Below are 19,364 nucleotides of genomic sequence, written 5' to 3'. Positions count from 1 at the left end.
GAGCATCACAGGATGTGAATCTTAATCACAGAAGCATGACCATTGTTACAGGCAGCTTTTTGTCTCAGACATTATCTTTGTTTTTTCACGGGTCCCATTAACAAGCATATACTGGTGGATCTAGCAATATTTCCAAGGGTGTAAAACACTGCAGAAGGTTTTATGCCTCCAGGAATCCACACCCATCCAGTTCCAATGATCCAACAGAAAATGCCCCACAGAAGCATATGACAAACCACCTAATCCTGGTGTGGAAATGGAGGAAAGAGGCATCCAGGACCTGTCCACCAGCCCTTTGTGCCCATCAGGAAGCCTGTTTTCTTTTGGAATTCTCTTTCTTCCAAACTGCTCTTATCTGTTTGTTTTGGGTATCTGTGATCCATGATAATAGCTGTCCTTGGATATCTGTTCATCTTTGGTTTTCTCACGGTTAAGGGTAAAGAATTTACAAGTTGATATGGCAGTTCTCGGAGAAAGCAATGACACCCCACTCCAGTACTCTTGCCTGGAAAATCCCATGGATGGAGGAGCCTGGTAGGCTATAGTCCATGGGGTCGCTAAAAGTTGGACACGACTGAGCGACTTCCCTTTCACTTTTCACTTTCATGCATTGGAGAAGGAAATGGCAACCCACTCCAGTGTTCTTGCCTGGAGAATCCCAGGGACAGGGGAGCCTGGTGGGCTTCTGTCTATGGGGTCGCACAGAGTCGGACACGACTGAAGCGACTTAGCAGCAGTATGGCAGTTCTGAGTATAAGAGGGTATTTGTCAACATTGGGCTTCACTGTGGGGTGGTCTGGTGGGATTCATTTGGGAAATCATGGTTATCTGTACCTTTAGGACTCAACCCGGGTTTATAGATTCCCGAGAGAACAGTCTTCCACCCTTCTGCCAGGAAATATCTGGTTGCCAGAATGTAGGGGGCCAAGTGAGTTGTGGGGTATTGGGGCCTAGCCTTTAGTACAAATACAATAACAATACTATAGCTTCAGGTGCCAACTTCTAGACAAAAGAAACTTTATGGAGCAAAGCCTCTGGTCTTCTGCCAGTATGCAGGAAAAGCCAGTGCCCAGAACAGCAGCTTTTTCCCTAGTCCCCCCATTTAGGGTGCTCCTTTACCTTCCGGTTCTAGAACTCCCTGTTATTCCTCTTCCCTAGGCCTTTTAGGGATTATCCAACACAGGTCAGGCTGGTTCTCACCTTTCCTCCGTAACCACTGTGTATATAATAGCATTTGCTACTTCTTGCAATCTGCTAAGTAAGCATATCTCACTTATCTGTTTTCTAGCTTCCAAATTTTTAATGCCATTGTCTCTTCTCATATTTTCCTGCCATTGTGAGTTTTTCTTTTTAATTTTTTTTTTTTTGTAGTTTTGGTGGGGCTTTGGGAAGAATGAAAAGTAATTGCGTTTGTTCAATCTTCCATCTGAACCTGAAAAATTAATAAGTTCAATTAAGGATGATGTATTTCAGAAAGGACAATTTGTGTTGACATTTTTTACATTAAAACTTCATAACTGGAGTTTATTTCCAAAAAGCCAAAGCTACTTCTTACTGTATGTAATCATATTTTCCTTTTCTTCATAGCTGGGGCAGGAAGAAAGATATGAATTGCTCAATGTCTTGGAGTTCACCAGGTAAAACATCTGCTCTGTGGTTTGTGTATGTGATATGTTTCCCTCCATTTAAAGTTTTTCCCTTTTAAATAAGAAGAAAGTGTGCTTTATTTTATTTAAATAAATTTATTTAGACCAAATATTAAAATTTTCAATACAATTTTTAATTGTCATTTGTAAGAAAATCATAAATTGTTCTCTTCAGAGTCTTGTAAGGCATGTCTTCTGGAGGCAGTGTAATAATATTTCTGAACATAACAATCTGCATCACAACTGTAGGGTAGAGGCCCGGGTAGTGATCTGAAAACATTATACTTAGGGGCACCAAGATTTATGCAGAATTAAAATGAATCAGAGTCAGGAACTTGCCATTCTAATTATGTGCTCATTATAACATCTAATTGTCATAGGGATTTCAGAAACTCATATTCATCTCTCTGTTAGGTATAAAACTAGTTTCCATATAGTAGGAATAGAGACAGAAGGATGGTCCACAGTGGATAAACGTGCAGCTGTTCATGGTCAAATGAATAGAAATTTCTTGTTGGAAGCTTCCATCCAAGTGATTGCAAAAATCCTGCATCTGGAGCGACAGGGGCATATTGGAGACTCGAGGAATGGAGAGACCATAAGAGAATGCTCATAGTCCTGTGAGGAGATGCGAGCAGGGTTATTAGAGAAATGTAGGTGACGAGGCAGTGTGGAGCACTCTGTGACCCTGGGACCAAGTGTTTACTAAGCTGTGACAGGGCAGCTTTTCTCCAGCAGTGTCCACTCACTCTGCTGGACCACAGAAGGCATTCCTGTTCACCCATGATGTGGGAGTTTTGTCAGGAGAAGAAAAGAGCAAGGACGTTGATGAACCAGGGACCAGGCCGTCAAAGCTGGATTAAGAGAAACATGAATCGGGAGGGGCGAGGTAGACTACAGAGATGTTGCAGAGGGGCCCAATCAAGTGTGGTCCTAAAGCAGGAATGATCAGAGACACTAATGCAGTGGAAGTACTAGGTGGAGAAAGAGAGGACTAAACAGTCCAAGATATTTCTAAAGGCAACTACGCTATATCTAACTACTGTATTGGATTCGTCTCAGTTTTTTAGCTGCAGAACGTTATAAGGTAGCATGAATAGGCGCTGACACTGGAGAAGTCTTTTTTACCCCTTATTTCTGGAGAGAATGCTTATGCATACTTGATTCCAAGTGAGGCTTATCCCGTGCAATGCCATACGTGTTTATTCTATTCATTGTTAAATTGTAGCCTCTTTGCTAATCCATTGAAAGATGTGTATGTTTGACTAAGAACTTTTATCAGTCTGTATCGCCAACACAATGTTAAGCTGTTTGTGCTCATTAACTAGAGTTTGTAATATGAATTAGGTTTTTTACATGATGCCAGTGGTTTGCTAGTAATTAAAAAATGATAGTTGTGAAGGCTTAAGTAAGTTTTTAAAGTGCTAGTATATGCCTTTTGATTGGGTGTATACTTAAAATTGATTATCATTTCTCGTTTTAATAATTCATCATAAAAGGTTCTGGCTCATCAGAACTCTCCTCTCTCTGCCCTGGTGGGTATTAACTCTTGCAGGTTTCTTGGAAGCTACTTGGTAAATTATTCCTTTAGGGCAGCAGATGGTACCCGCATATCTTGAAAAACATAATGTGACTTTCAAAGGCACTCAGCTACACACTCAGGCGGTGGTTTGTGTATGTGGAGGGATCAGCCTCATAATTTGGTCAAATTTATTTTTTCATTGTGAGCAATAAAATATGTGAGACAGGACAAACATATAGATGCATCTTCTCACTATGATGACACATTGTGGAAAACCTTTCTTTCAGCGCTAGAAAAAGAATGTCAGTGATCGTTCGCACTCCATCCGGGAAGTTACGACTTTACTGCAAAGGAGCCGTAAGTTTGTATTTTTGTCTTTTATGATTTTGATTTATGATGGTTTATAATGTATATGTTAAACATTCTGCTATGGAAATGTAACACAGATGTTTAGCCTGAAGTTGCTGACATCCACTTTTGGAGGTGTTTTATAGTAATAGTGTTCAGCCTCTTCTGGTGAAACTCAGAATTCCTTCTGGGTAAATCTGGCGCTTTGAAAAAGTTTGGCCGAGGTTATTTATATAATTCAGTTTTTGAGGTTTGTATATTATAAACACTTTAGAAGAAAATAATACATAAAATATTTTAAAATTAAATTAGAAATGTAGCAAACTATACCGATTTGAATCTGATTTTTTTAAAGGCAATAGAAATGGGGGAAATGGATTACAGTTATTGCTATAATTTCTTCATGTGGTTGATTACCATTTGTATTGTATTTGCATTGTTTTAATTATAACAGCCTTTCTAACTATTGGTTGGCTTTTGTATTTGGCAGGTTTTATTGACAGGGCAGTAATTTGTCATTCTAACCGAATTTCCCTAGTTAAAATATGTTTATGCTCATGGAAAAAAAAGAAATCTACTCTCCAGGGCCTTTTTTTATTCTTGAAATGAGTTAATATTTCCCTTCAGATTTATCCTTTCCATGTACATAGTATATACTTGGAGTAATCAGGTAACTTACAAACTTGGAACTTTCCAATTTCGAATATAATCAACAGTCTTGCTTTCTCACGTGGAACTTGGGAGATGAACTTGTTAAAAAGCCCAAGCTTATTATTTAAATTCCTGTCGAGAATGTTTTTCAATACCTTGGTTTTAATGCATTGGAACATAATTTTTTAATGCCTTGGTTTTAAAAGACTGGGGAGAGAATAATTTCATGACGTCTTATGAATTTAGTTTGAGTTTCTTTGGTTGTTGAACAAGCAGGTAAACAATTGTAGGGTGAACTCGCTCCAGGTGAAATCATTCAGATAAACTGTTCTGACAGAGGATGTTAGGGCTCAACATGATAAAAAATTACAGTTATTTTTAATCAAAAAGAAATTTGAGGGAGGGGAGAATGGGTTACATGTAAGATAAATTAGAAATCATAAATACATTTAGAAATCATAAATACGTAAATACATTAAGTACATTAGAAATCATAAACACAATTAGAAATGATAAATACATTTCATCAATCAATGGTAGAAGCTCTAGCAGCCTGTCCATCAGGTCGCAAAGAGTCAGACATGACTGAGAGACTAACACATTACCGTTTATGCAGAAGGCCGCATTCTGCCCCCTGCTCTCCTTGATACTGTAGAGAAGGTAGAAAATTCCCCTAGTCTGACCACAATTTCTTCCACTAGAATGCTTAATTACCTTGAGAGTTTAATCTCCCTAGCCTTATTTATTACTCATCACTTTTGTTTTCATGATTTTAATTTTTTAGTATTTTCTTAGTGTTAAAATGGCCTATTTTAATTTCACTGAAAATGTCACTAACCTCTGGGAAAAAAATAGAGTTTGTAAGTTACACAGAACTCGCATTCTCAGAAAGGACCCATGAGGGGAAATTATCATTTCCTTTTGCTTTGCCCGCTTCCCATTTCACCACTGAGAAATGAAAAGAAATTCATAATTGGAGCCTGGAATATTGCATCTGTTCTGAGGTCACTAAGTTCTGTTTCTCTCAAGGGTTCTAAATCATACCTCACTAGTCTGCTTCCAACTCAGCCCTGAGACTCGAGACCCCAAAATGGGTAATACCACTGAGAAAGTAATTGCAGGTAAATGATTTATTTTTTCCTGGTCTAATAAAACCATGAAGGCCAAATACTAAAATTCTTAAAACATTAAACCCAAGCTAAAGAATAACTAAAGGAACAATAGGCAATTTATAAAGGGGCAAAAATTAGAGACATGCAGTGATGCCTCAAGTTAAAGCTGAAAGGGACTTTAAAGATAATACAGTAATTTAATGTTACAGACTAAGTAAATTGAGTCTTAAAGCTAAGGTGACTCAATCAGAAATATTGAGCTGTAAGGCAATGCTCAGCTTGTCCAGTGTCCTCCCTGCCATAGCCACCAGCTTGCTCCATGCATTTAACATGTGTTTCTCAGAGTCTGTTCCTTTGTGGGCACCAACCTCATTCGACGCCCTAAGTCCTAAAAGGTTCAGTAGTTAGGTCTGGGCGTCTATCAGCCCACTCCGTTGGAGCCACTGTGCATTAGCATTTTGAAGGCCCTGAGGCAACCGCAGCAGGACACGCTCTTTAGCTTTGTTCTGACATTTCCCATGCTGTCTGAGTTCCGGACCATTCTTCCTCATAGCACGGATGAATGCTGAAGCCTTCTGCAAAATCTTTGGGGGGCAGTGAGGGGAGATCTAACAGCACATGACAGGTAAGTGACGTGCTGATAGAATATGAGATTTTGAACGTTGGAGTAACTGGATTTATTCAGAAAGGAAAAGATGAAAATACAGGACTAGACCATCTTTCTTAGTGTCACAGGAAAGCAGTATTATTAAGGAAAAATATTTTGTGCTTCAACACTGATGCTAAATTGATTTTTTAAATACTCATTCACTGCTAATAATGTTGCCAACATCAACTTTAGTCAACTCAGAATGCTTTAAGTGTATCATACCTTCTGTTTGTTTTCCAGGACACTGTAATTTATGACCGACTGGCAGAAACTTCAAAATACAAAGAAATTACCCTAAAACATTTGGAGCAGTTTGCTACAGAAGGTGAGTATAATACAATAGTAAACATGACTCAAATAAAATGAAATCATGTATTACTACTATCTTATAGGATTATTCTTATTATTTTACTTGGAGATTCATAAAGTAAGATAACAATAAATGTTGATCATTTAGATCTTACTATATGCTGTTCCCAGCCATTATTTTTATTTTGCTCTCCTGTATTTATTAACATTTTGAAAGACTTTGTCCGCACATTTAAGGGGATGTAGAGCTTATAAATCTGTTTGCTTTTTAGAATGGATACCATTTACAGTTTGAATACTTTACATCTCCAGCAATGTAGAAGGAAAGAAACAAGAGTTAAAGAACTGGATAATCTGAGTAAGAAAGAGGAGAAGAAATAACTATAGTCTATAACTACTGAAATAGTTCTTCAGCGTTAACTCAGGACTTTTTATTAAGCCCCTACCACACGCCAGGCTCTATGTGAGGCCTGAGAATCCATGGTAAAGATAATAGTCCTGACGCTCTGTTTGTACCGAAATGTAGTCTAGGGAGATGATCTAGATGAGATGAAAGAGAGTGAGAGTCGTTAAGCATCAGCGTAAGTTACTACAGGAATTTGTAGAATCTTATCTCTAAACTTAACAAAAGTCACCAGTACTGTATCCGCATCTCCCATCTAAGTTTTCACTCTGGTCTGCTTCTGCCGGAACTGTGGCTGGTGGCACCAAGCCTGACCTCTGAGCCAAACCTTTTCCTCTCAATCCAAGCAGCAAGATGATAGGAATGTTTTTTAAAGCACTAGGCTTTGAAAAGCGGGGACATAATGAACCTTCTACCATTTCTCCTCCAAAAATGGAAGCGCATGGAGACCCACACATCTGTTGAGTTCAGATTCCATAAGGTACGACTTCCGAGGGGACGCCAGGTACAGCGTAAGCTGGCACATATAGCAGGTTCCTTTACTGAGGAAGGAGCGGGTTGGAGGAGCATCTTCCTTTTCTCTCGCTCTGATGTTAAGGATATTCTAGTTCCCAGACCGGTTCCAGCTGGCTTGGCCTCCACCGCCACCCCATTCTCACCCTGGGTAAGCAGCACTCGTATACCGTGGCTGCTGCTGCTGCTAAGTCGCTTCAGTCGTGTCCGACCCTGTGCGACCCCATGGACTGCAGCCCACCAGGCTCCCCCGTCCCTGGGATTCTCCAGGCAAGGACACTGGAGTGGGTTGCCATTTCCTTCTCCAATGCAGGAAAGTGAAAAGTGAAAGTGAAGTCGCTCAGTCATGTCCGACTCTTAGCGACCCCATAGACTGCAGTCTACCAGGCTCCTCCGTCCATGGGATTTTCTAGGCAAAAGTACTAGAGTGGGGTGCCATTGCCTTCTCCCATACCATGGCTACCCCAGAGTAAGTCTCCAGCTGGCGGGCTTCCCCCATAGCTCAGTCAGTAAAGAATGTGCCTGCAATGCAGGAGACTTGGCTTCAGTTCCTTGTTGGGAAGATCCCCTGGAGAAGGAAATGGCAACCCACTCCAGTGTTCTTGCTTGGAGAATCCCCATGGACAGAGGAGCCGGTGGGCTACAATCCATGGGGTCGCAAAGAGTCAGACACAACTGAGTGACTTTCACGTTTCCAGCCAAGTGTCCAGAGGAGAAACACATATCCCTAATATGGCCCAAAGAGTTAAGTTCTGTTTGCAGTGCTGTGGCAGCGACAGTGTACTCCTTTCTTGGAACATGGAGTCTTCCGGGCATTTCATGTCCCGTGTTCTTTGCTTTTTTTTTCTGACATGGTCCTGGCCGTATTTGATTTGACTTGAGATCACTAACACCTAATTATTCTGAGAGCTAAATGCCCTTGAGTGAGAACATTGTCTTCTTGGCAACCTAGTTAACTGCTTTTATCGTGGCTGGCAAATCTTCTGCTTCTTCGTTTTTCTAGTCTGTAAACTTTTTTCTGGTTCAGGATCACCTCCAAATGAGTTAGAAAACTGATGGACTCTGAGTACAGGAAGTAGGTCACTTCAGACATCAGCTGTGATTGTTTTCCCAGGTGTTGCTGATGGGTATTCTTTTCTTGTCACTGTCCCTCAATTTTTTAGACTCCTTATACTACAAATCCACTGTAATAAATATAGTTGGAGGAAGGTGGCTCTCCCAGTACACCCCACTGGGGTCCCTCTATTCCTTCCTTCATAAGCATCTATGAAGCCATTATTAATGAGCCGGCCACTGTGCTCAGCGCTGGAGTTACAGATGTGAAGAACTCCAGGACCCTGGAACTCCAGAAGCTTCAAGCTCATGTAGGAGATCACAGAAAAAACACGAAACATTGTCCTTCACACCACAGAAGTGTTGGGGTCTGGGTGAGACGAGAAGGCTTCAAAGAGATGATTTTCAGAACTGAGTCTTAAAGTAGATGCAAGGCAGGCCTTGGAGGGGGATTGGGGGAGAGTGGAATGGAGGGGAAAAAAAGATCAATTTGTGCAAAGACCCTACCATGGAAAGTGGACAGCAGAGAATGAGGTTGAAGGCAACTGATACATGGTGACTGAGCCAGACTTTAGGGTTTGAACTTCATCCTGGAGAATGATTAAAAGACTTCAAGCAAAGGAATAACCTTATCAGATTAGGATTTTAGAAAAGTTACTCGAGGCATGAAGGATGGATTGAAAGAGCTGGGGAATTAAAAGCCAGGTGCCCGTGGTAAAGGCCAGAGGACTGTTAATACACAATTGACGCTAAGGTTCCATCAAGCTTGAGTCAGACTTCAGCGTACGAATCAGTGTTTTTGAAATGTGATTTCGTTGAAAACAAATATGTCAGCTTTCTGAACAAAATCTTATCTGATGTTGCGGGGGGCATGCTCCCTTTTTTCAGGGTTAAGAACCTTGTGTTTTGCCGTGGCTGAGATTTCAGAGAGCGACTTTCAGGAGTGGCGAGCCGTCTATCACCGTGCCTCCACATCTGTGCAGAACAGGCTGCTCAAACTCGAAGAGAGCTACGAGTTAATCGAAAAGGTACAACTCTTCTGCTTGTGAGGAAAGTTTGATTTCCAGAAAACTCCAGCCTTGTTTCAAGGGGCCAATAAAATAAAAATCAAAATGTCTTGACACACCACTGTTGAATCTCCTCTGGTCTAAGCACTGACAACTCAGTTTTTTCCAAAAATTCTCTGGACTTACTTGGTATAGAATGTAGCTCTTTTCACAGTTTTGGATCAAATTGAGGTTGATCCAGTCTAGCAAGCTCCTTGGCAACATCTTCCATTGTGTCTTCATCACACGCCCTCTGCCCACACATAAACATGCATAAAAGCTGCATATAAGTGTGTGTAGATGCAGTGGGCTTCCCTGCCGGCTCAGATGGTAAAGAATCCACCTGCAATGCAGGACTCCCAGGTTCGATCCCTGTGTCAGGAAGATCCCCTGAAGGAAGGCATGGCAACCGACTCCAGTATTCCTGCCTGGAGAATCCCCATGGACAGAGGAGCTGGCGGGCTACAGTCCATGAGGTTGCAAAGACTGAGCAACTAAGCACAATATGTATAATACAAAATAATGTAATAAGTATACAGCACAATATGTATAATACAAAATAATGTAATAAGTATACAGCTGTGTTACTCCATAACCAATGATAAAGAATGTACAAGTGAACAATCCAGTGCTTATACCTGGCCTGTCGTTGTTCACTGAGATACATCCATCATTTGTACCACAACTATAAATATTCTTGCTTTACTGATAAAGAAACCAAGGCTATTCAGCCAAAAAGCCATGGATACACCATGATTGGTGCTTCATAAACAGCAAGAAATCTTGCTTCCCGAATTCAGAATAGCAAACAGTTTTAGGTTGTACTGACTGTGTGCCAGGTGCTATTTGGAGCACTTGAATCTACAACCTACTTAATTAAAAACCTACTTAATCTTCATAGCATTCCTTTGAGGTAGGTAGTGTTAACTATCGCAGCCGTATAAATGGAGAAATCAAGGCACCGGAGAGGTTAAGTGATTTGGAGGGCATTCCTCGGCACATAAGAATGTAAGTCAGAATTCTTACTCTGGCTCAAGTTCAGGCTCTTAAGTTTCCATTAAATAACTTGCTACTTACATAATTCCTTCAACTGTACTCCGGCTTGTAAGGCATAGACTGAGGCTCTGCCTGTTAGCCATAGTTGATCTCACCTTTGGGTGAGTCATGGCTGGCATGTTTTTTTTCTTCCTCTGTCAACGTGCTTCCTGGTCCTTCCTGTCTTGCGTAGTAGCCAGCACTATGGATGCGTCCCTGGACTCTCCCCACATGCCCGCTGTTCCGTGTAACCCCAGGACTGGAATGCTCCAGCTGGAGGTGGTGTCCTCTGCTATGTAGTTACCTGTGACTCTGGATACTGCCCTCCTGTCTCCTCAGTAGACTGAGATCCCCTAGAAGCTAGTTCGTTTGTCATTTCTCCCTTATATTTGAACTTATTTTGTATCGTCCTTATTCCTCAGAAGACTTGTGATGGAATGTATGAAACCTTGCAAGTTGATAAACCCCACCTCCACCACCAATTGTAGATGTGTACACACACCAGGAGACTTGTTATCAATCCACTTACTGAATTTCTCTCTTTCTTTTCTAATATTGTATATATCCTTACGTCTTTGGAATATCATATAGTGACATAAAATAATATTTTATGAGACCATGACCGTAATCTCTTTCATTGTCCCCAAAGTCACAAATTGTTTAAAAGCACTAATGGTATTACTGATTTTTAATCTTTGGCTTTTCTTACTCTTTGAGAGGGTTTCCCTGGTGGCTCAGACAGCAAGGAGTCTGCCTGCAGTGCAGGAGACTGGGGTTCTATCCCTGAGTTGGGAAGATTCCCGGGAGAAGGGAATGACAACGCACTCCAGTATTCTTGCCAGGAGAATTCTATGGACAGAGGAGCCTGGCCAGCCGGGTACAGTCCATTAGGTCGCACGACTGAGTGACACACACACACACATAATCTTTTGAGAAATTAAAAAAGATTACTCTGCTTGGAGATGATTCTTTTCCTCCTGTCTCCTTTCCTACACAGCCTGAATATAATGTAGTCTTTTCTCACGTGGCAATGATAGAATTAATATATAACAACTAACAATCAATATATTTTAAGTGGATTCCAACCATTAAATTTTGTTTCTACTTGAAATGCTCTGGAGCACATTCTGGAGTTGAATGTTTAATGTGACTAATGTTTTTACTGAGAATGTCCTAGAGTTTATAGATTCAGTTTTATAGGCTTAACAGTTGTGTGTGTGTTTAATAACTGTTATTAAATTTTGACTTCCCTCTTTTAACTAAAACAGATATTCAACCTTTCTTCCAGCAGATGGCGATCGTGAGTCACATTGAAATTTAAGCTGCCTGGGGAAATCCATTACATATATTCACATATTTTTAGTTTACAGATAACAGAAGTCTCTCTTAATACCTCTTACCTAAAATAAATTAAAAGAGAATTTATAGCTAATTCCTTTTTTACTTTGTGATGAGTCATGCTCTCTTAATTTTTATTGAAAAATCAGAAAGAGATTGGTTCAGCCAGCTTGTTCTGAATAAGGACTATATCCCCTGAAACTATAGTTTCTTTCAGTAATTAACTTAATTAACTTTCATTAGGTGATTGATAAATGCTAGATATCAGGGACGCCCAACCAAATAAGGAACATTCTGAGTGTCATGGTCTGAACTAATTCCTCCAGGAAATCCAGGAGTGACCCACAAGCTTTCAGGAAGGTGGTAGTTTTTTAAATCAGCCTCAGAAGATTATTTTACCCACTGAAGAAGAGCACAAGTCTTTTAGAAGAAAACGAATAGGAACAAGAACACAGAGGGGTCCCTGCAACTAAAAGCTTTTCTGAAAAAAATGATTTTCCCAACCCTGATCATTTGGGAACTGTAGGTAGTCAGGGTGCTAGCATGTCACCCTTTTGAGCTTCCATTCTTTATTAAAAGCAGCTGGGGTTAGTATTCAGTGGAAGCTGTGGGGAGCTCCTGTCACACGTGGTAATGAGGCAGGTTCCAACATAGCAGAGCAGATTCTTCTGCTGTGTCACTGACTGTAAATTTTTTTTTTTTTCCTGACTGTAAATTTAACTGCCATAGTCCTGAAAGTGAAAGTGTTCATTGCTCAGTTGTATGCGAATGTTTATGACCTCATGGACTGTAGCACACCAGGCTCCTCTGTCCTTGGAATGCTCCAGGCAAGAATACTCGGGTGGGTAGCCATTTCCTTCTCCAGGGGATCTTCCTGATCCAGGAATCGAAACTGGGTCTCCTGCATTGCCAGTAGAGTCTTTACCTTCTGAGCCACCACGGAAGCCTGAGTTTCATCCATTTGGGCTTCTTCCTTGGCTACTTTAAATGAGACTTGTTTATTATATAGTCTGTTTTTCTTGTGATCAGGATCTATTTTTTATATCGACCATAATATTGGACTTGAGCATGTGAGCTAGTGACTTTCAAATTATTTTCAAGTCTCTCTTTTTTTAAAGAGTAGAACCTCTTTCTCAAAGTAAATATTGCCTGAATATACTTCAGTTCAGTTCAGTCGCTCAGTCGTGTCCGACTCTTTGTGACCCCATGAATCGCAGCACACCAGGCCTCCTTGTCCATCACCAGCTCCTGGAGTTCACTCAGACTCACATCCATCGAGTTAGTGATGCCATCCAGCCATCTCATCCTCTGTCATCCCCTTCTCCTCCTGCCCCCAATCCCTTCCAGCATCAGAGTCTTTTCCAATGAGTCAACTCTTCGCATGAGGTGGCCAGAGTACTGGAATTTCAGCTTTAGCATCATTCATTCCAAAGAAATCCCAGGGCTGATCTCCTTCAGAATGGACTGGTTGGATCTCCTTGCAGTCTAAGACACTCAAGAGTCTTCTCCAACACCACAGTTCAAAAGCATCAGTTCTTCGGCGCTCAGCCTTCTTCACAGTCCAACTATCACATCCATACATGACCACAGGAAAAACCATAGCCTTGACTAGACAGACCTTTGTTGGCAAAGTAATGTCTCTGCTTTTTAATGTGCTATCTAGGTTGGACATAACTTTTCTTCCAAGGAGTAAGCATCTTTTAATTTCATGGCTGCAGTCACCATCTGCAGTGATTTTGGAGCCCAAAAAATAAAATCTGACACTGTTTCCACTGTTTCCCCATCTATTTCCCATAAAGTGATGGGACCGGATGCCATGATCTTCATTTTCTGAATGTTGAGCTTTAAGCCAACTTTTTCACTCTCCACTTTCACTTTCATCAAGAGGCTTTTTAGTTCTTCACTTTCTGCCATAAGGGTGGTGTCATCTGCATATCTGAGGTTATTGATATTTCTCCCAGCAATCTTGATTCCAGCTTGTGTTTCTTCCAGTCCAGCGTTTCTCATGATGTACTCTGCATATAAGTTAAATAAGCAGGTGACAATATACAGCCTTGACGTACTCCTTTTCCTATTTGGAACCAGTCTGTTGTTCCATGTCCAGTTCTAACTGTTGCTTCCTGACCTGCATACAGATTTCTCAAGAGGCAGATCAGGTGGTCTGGTACTCCCATCTCTTTCAGAATTTTCCACAGTTTATTGTGATCCACACAGTCAAAGGCTTTGGCATAGTCAATAAAGCAGAAACAGATGTTTTTCTGGAACTCTCTTGCTTTTTCCATGATCCAGCGGATGTTCGCAATTGATCTCTGGTTCCTCTGCCTTTTCTCAAACCAGCTTGAACATCAGGAAGTTCATGGTTCACATATTGCTGAAGCCTGGCTTGGAGAATTTTGAGCATTACTTTGCTAGCATGTGAGATGAGTGCAATTGTGCAGTAGTTTGAGCATTCTTTGGCATTGCCTTTCTTTGGGATTGGAATGAAAACTGACCTTTTCCAGTCCTGTGGCCACTGCTGAGTTTTCCAAATTTGCTGGCATATTGAATGTAGCACTTTCACAGCATCATCTTTCAGGATTTGAAATAGCTCGACTGGAATTCCATCACCTCCACTAGCTTTGTTCGTAGTGATGCTTTCTAAGGCCCACTTGACTTCACATTCCAGGATGTCTGGTTCTAGGTCAGTGATCACATCATCGTGATTATCTGGGCCGTGAAGATATTTTTTGTACAGTTCTTCTGTGTATTCTTGCCACCTCTTCTTAATATCTTCTCCTTCTATTAGGTCCATACCATTTCTGTCCTTTATCAAGTCCATCTTTGCATGAAATGTTCCCTTGGTATCTCTGATTTTCTTGAAGAGATCTCTAGTCTTTCCCATTTTGTTGTTTTCCTCTATTTCTTTGCATTGATCACTGAGGAAGGCTTTCTTATCTCTTCTTGCTATTCTTTGGAACTCTGCATTCAGATGCTTATATCCTTCCTTTTCTCCTTTGCTTTTCACTTCTCTCCTATTCACAGCTATTTGTAAGGCCACCCCAGACAGCCATTTTGCTTCTTTGCATTTCTTTTCCATGGGGATGGTCTTGATCCCTGTCTCCTATACAGTGTCATGAACCTCATTCCATAGTTCATCAGGCACTCTATCAGATCTAGGCCCTTAAATCTATTTCTCACTTCCACTGTATAATCATAAGGGATTTCATTTAGGTCGTACCTGAATGCTCTAGTATTTTTCCCTACTTTCTTCAATTTAAGTCTGAATTTGGTAATAAGGAGTTTATGATCTGAGCCACAGTCAGCTCCTGGTCTTGTTTTTGTTGACTGTATAGAGCTTCTCCATCTTTGGCTGCAAAGAATATAATCAATCTGATTTCGGTGTTGGCCATCTGGTGATGTCCATGTGTAGAGTCTTCTCTTGTGTTGTTGGAAGAGGGTGTTTGTTATGACCAGTACATTTTCTTGGCAAAACTCTATTAGTCTTTGCCTTGCTTCATTCCATATTCCAAGGCCAAATTTACCTGTTATTCCAGGTGTTTCTTGACTTCCTACTTTTGCATTCCAGTCCCCTATAATGAAAAGGACATCTTTTGGGGTGTTAGTTCTAAAAGGTCTTGTAGGTCTTCATAGAACCATTCAACTTCGGCTTCTTCAGCATTACTGGTTGGGGCATAGACTTGGATTACTGTGATATTGAATGGTTTGCCTTGGAAACGAACAGAGATCATTCTGTCGTTTTTGAGATTGCATCCAAGTACTGTATTTCGGACTCTTTTGTTGACCATGATGGCTACTCCATTTCTTATGAGGGATTCCTGCCCGCAGTAGTAGATATAATGGTCATCTGAGTTAAATTCACCCATTCCAGTCCATTTTAGTTCGCTGATTCCTAGAATATCAACATTCACTCTTGCCATCTCTTGTTTGACCACTTCCAATTTGACTTAGTCAATCTAATCACACTAGGACCACAGCCTTGTCTAACTCAATGAAACTAAGCCATACCCGTGGGGCAACCCAAGATGGGTAGGTCAGGGTGGAGAGATCTGACAGAATGTGGTCCACTGGAAAAGGGAATGGCAAACCACTTCAGTATTCTTGCCTTGAGAACCCCATGAACAGTATGAAAAGGCAAAATGATAGGATACTGAAAGAGGAACTCCCCAGGTCGGTAGGTGCCCAATATGCTACTGGAGATCAGTGGAGAAATAACTCCAGAAAGAATGAAAGGATGGATCCAAAGCAAAAACAATACCCAGCTGTGTATGTGACTGGTGATAGAAGCAAGGTCCAATGCTGTAAAGAACAATATTGCATAGGGACCTAAATATACTTACATATTTTTAATACATAGAATATATAAAAGCAAAACTGTGCTGGTTAACAAGCGGAAGAGTGGGGAGAAGCCCCTAACTGGCTGTCCCCTGACAACCCTACCTTGCCCTCATCGTGGTCCATGAGAGGCTTTTCAGGACTTTGAGACTCTGTGGAGCACAGTTTGGAAACCAGATGATAGTCCTCTTGTCTGTGAATTTTTTTTAGGAAACATGCTTCTCAAAATTGCTATAGATACTGTCCCTCACTTTTCAACAAAAGATCAGGTCAGCCTGTGGTCATACATAGGACATTGCAGGACGTATTTGCAATAGCAATGACCAATTAATGGTATTATGGCGTTATATTAAAGACAGTCAAAATACAAAAGATTTGCAGAGCTCTTCCTGAAAACAAGAATGTATTTTAATGTTATAAAATAAATGACAATTGTATAATATGTTTAAGGTTACATCCTGCTTTCTATGTTATCCCTCCAGTGTTTGTTCAAACAAGTAATTCCGTTTTCGAAATTTAGTTAAAGCCTTTTTTCCCCTGGGGGCTGTGAGTCCTAGCATAATCTGAAAAAATTTATCCAGATAGGCCAAGAACCTCCCAGGAGATAATGCCATCTGTCCTGTGGCACAGTGCTTTCTGACGTTTCTACCCAGCACATGTGAGCTCTGGAAGGTCCCCCTTTACCTCCAGGGTACAGTAAGGGAGAGGGAAGGTGGGAGGCTGGACAAAGTGCTCCTGATGGGCTTTTCCCTAGTGACAGTCATAGAGGATTTAGGACTTTTACATCCATCTGTGTAATGCCATCAACATCTCTGCTACACGGTTGGATAGTTTGGACTCCAGCACTTTCATTCAGATGTTAGATTTCTCAGGATTAAAAAGAGATCATTTCTAATGCTATGAGTTGTTTCAAGATGTTCCTGAAACATTTTTTTCTATTACTAAATAAAGGTCAAGAAGGTGACATTTATAACCGGGAAACCCAAGACGTCCAGGAACAAGAAGGCTCACATAGTTAAAATGCAGAAGGGATTATGAGAATCACATCATATACTCGAGGTGTCTTGACCCAGTTTGAGGATAATTGTAGCATCGCTTGGGTTTCGTGGACAGGAAACACCTCTTCGTCTCTGTTTATCACCACTTGAGAAAACGTACAGTTGTTTCATTTTTCAGACAACACGCTTGACCTGCTCTACCTTCTTTAGCCTCTTTCTTTTGAAGGGCAGCGTATTTGGATTTATAATTTAGATTATGAAACCACTTATACTGTTGGTCTGTGTCTTTAAATATTAGATTATTTTTTAAGTTAAGAATTTATTTATTTGTATTTTGTCAGGGAGAAATTGCAAATAAATAGCAGAATAATTATCAAGCCTTATACTTCTTTAGCAGTGGTTTCTCTGAAATGTCTCACCTTCCTGATTGATCTGCTACTTCACATGTATTTCTAAGACAAAATTTATTTGCCTCATACTCATAATGTGCTGATAAGTTCCTTTGAAAACTAGTAGTACAGAGGGGTCTGATCTTACTTAAGAGGAATATTTTGTAATTAAACCATTGTTTGAAACATGAAGGTATTCCTTCATGGTAAATAGAGTTTTTGAAAAATTTTTTATATTTATTTGCTTCAATAGGAAAATGCAATTATATCTTTAGCATTATGTGAATTGCCTTGTAGTCATTTGAGATGCTTACAAAACCGACTTACTTTTCTTGAGCATTGCAGAAAATAGTGAGATATATTATATAATACATGTCTAGATTGGGCAATGATCAAACCAGTATTTCCCTGATGATGACATTGTTCTTGTTTTCTTCTCATATTTTGAGGCATAAATAAATGCTTCTTGAAAAATGAAAATTTATGCTATGCTTCTGCCAACGTGTTTTTTTTTTTTTTTTTTGATTAATTATGGATCAGAGAGGATCATTTTTGAACTTAATACTAATCAGGAAGCTATAGTTTGGGCAGTGTTTAGCTCCCCTTTGAATCAAGCTATGTTGTTTATTATATGTACAAATTTTATAGTTCACAATTAATATCTATCCTCCACTAGATTGAAGCTTCATGAGAGCAGGGTCGTTTTATCTTATTTGTCTCTGTGGCTCCAAGAACTGCCTCATTGAATAGATATTTGATGAATAAATGAATGAGTCAATTAAATAATTAATTCAAAGGCTCAATTTACTTAGTGTTTGCTTAACGAAAGCCTGCCTTCTATTACCCACATAGTGCATGCTTTCTGCACGTGGAATATGTTGATTTCAAATGTGTTGTCACTAAGGATGTGACTTTAGAAAAGTCAAACAGTTAGAAAAGACAGATAAGGATTTTAAAGAATCCATTCGTTACAAATTTAGACTCAGTCATTAAAAAAAAAAAAAACCACCCCTGTTTTCCAAGTTATTTAACATATAAATGTGGGAAGCACGTGGTGGGAAAGGTTCAACAACAAATGCCCATCCCCCAGCGCTTGTCAGGTGCTGTTGTGGGCTCTGGGGGCACAGAAAGGGAAGAGGATGGAAAACTCCTTGTCTTCGTTTCAGTGCTGAGAGTGAGGTAGTATTGAACACTGGAAAATGTCATGGCAGACAGGACCTCGCACCCAGGGCGCTGCGACAGGCACCGAGCTAGGACAGCGAGGTAGTTCGTGATCTTTTTTACATTATTTCCGTGATTCCTACTCCCACATATGGTTGACGTTTCTGGGGTTGTTTTTTTGTTAAAGCCTGCCTTGATGTGGTGGAATGTAGACCAACCATTACACTCTGGTGACTACCAGCAGTCCAGTACCCTACCCAACGTGTGGCAGCGAGCGGTGTAGAGGATTCCTAGAGAAATATAAAGCTTAATGAAAAACAGAACTTTTCCTGAGCATTTATGACTGCCAAATTCACAGTAACTTCTGTATTCGCGTTGAACGCTTTTTCAGATAAAACTGCCCCTGTTCTATTCTTAGTAGCTGCCAATATCACTTTCATTTGTACTAAAACCTGAAATGTACTAGATGAAAATTTACATGATGTACTGGTGATTTCGTGGTTTCGAATTCCAGTAGTTTCCGGTTTTACTGTTTGCTTAAGAACATTTGCAGTCTGTCAGCTTATCTACTAAGGGGACCTGCCAGTTTTAGAGACTTTACTAAGCTCCACGTCCCCTGCTCCTCTGCTCCTTAACTTGATTATTTAGTTCCAGGGCTTCTGACATAGGGTGCGCAAAATGAGCCATTGGGGTAAGCAAGAAAACGTTATAACCTCTGTTTCTACTAATGTTTTATCTCACCTTTTTTTGTTTATAATTTGTTGCATTTTGCAATACATATAATTTATTAATATTAACCAAACAAGTGGGCTATACAAAAAATATAGACATCCCTAGGTCTTAAGTACTCAACATTTTT

At 40.3% G+C, this 19,364-nt stretch overlaps 1 protein-coding gene across 6 annotated transcripts in view; it reads left to right on the top strand.

The window, feature by feature from the left end:
- ATP8A1 (ATPase phospholipid transporting 8A1) overlaps nt 1-19,364 on the top strand; it is a 239,355-nt gene that overhangs the window by 103,503 nt on the left and 116,488 nt on the right. For all 6 annotated transcript variants that reach the window (XM_027544396.1, XM_027544393.1, XM_027544391.1 and 3 more), the window contains 4 exons: nt 1,588-1,637; nt 3,456-3,525; nt 6,169-6,253; nt 9,095-9,234. In XM_027544396.1, the coding sequence (XP_027400197.1) occupies nt 1,588-1,637; nt 3,456-3,525; nt 6,169-6,253; nt 9,095-9,234 (345 nt within the window). The remainder of the gene's footprint in view (nt 1-1,587; nt 1,638-3,455; nt 3,526-6,168; nt 6,254-9,094; nt 9,235-19,364) is intronic.

The sequence above is a fragment of the Bos indicus x Bos taurus genome, chromosome 6, assembly GCF_003369695.1.
Source record: "Bos indicus x Bos taurus breed Angus x Brahman F1 hybrid chromosome 6, Bos_hybrid_MaternalHap_v2.0, whole genome shotgun sequence".
NCBI lineage: Eukaryota > Metazoa > Chordata > Mammalia > Artiodactyla > Bovidae > Bos > Bos indicus x Bos taurus.
This window is presented reverse-complemented; position numbering and strand designations above follow the sequence as displayed.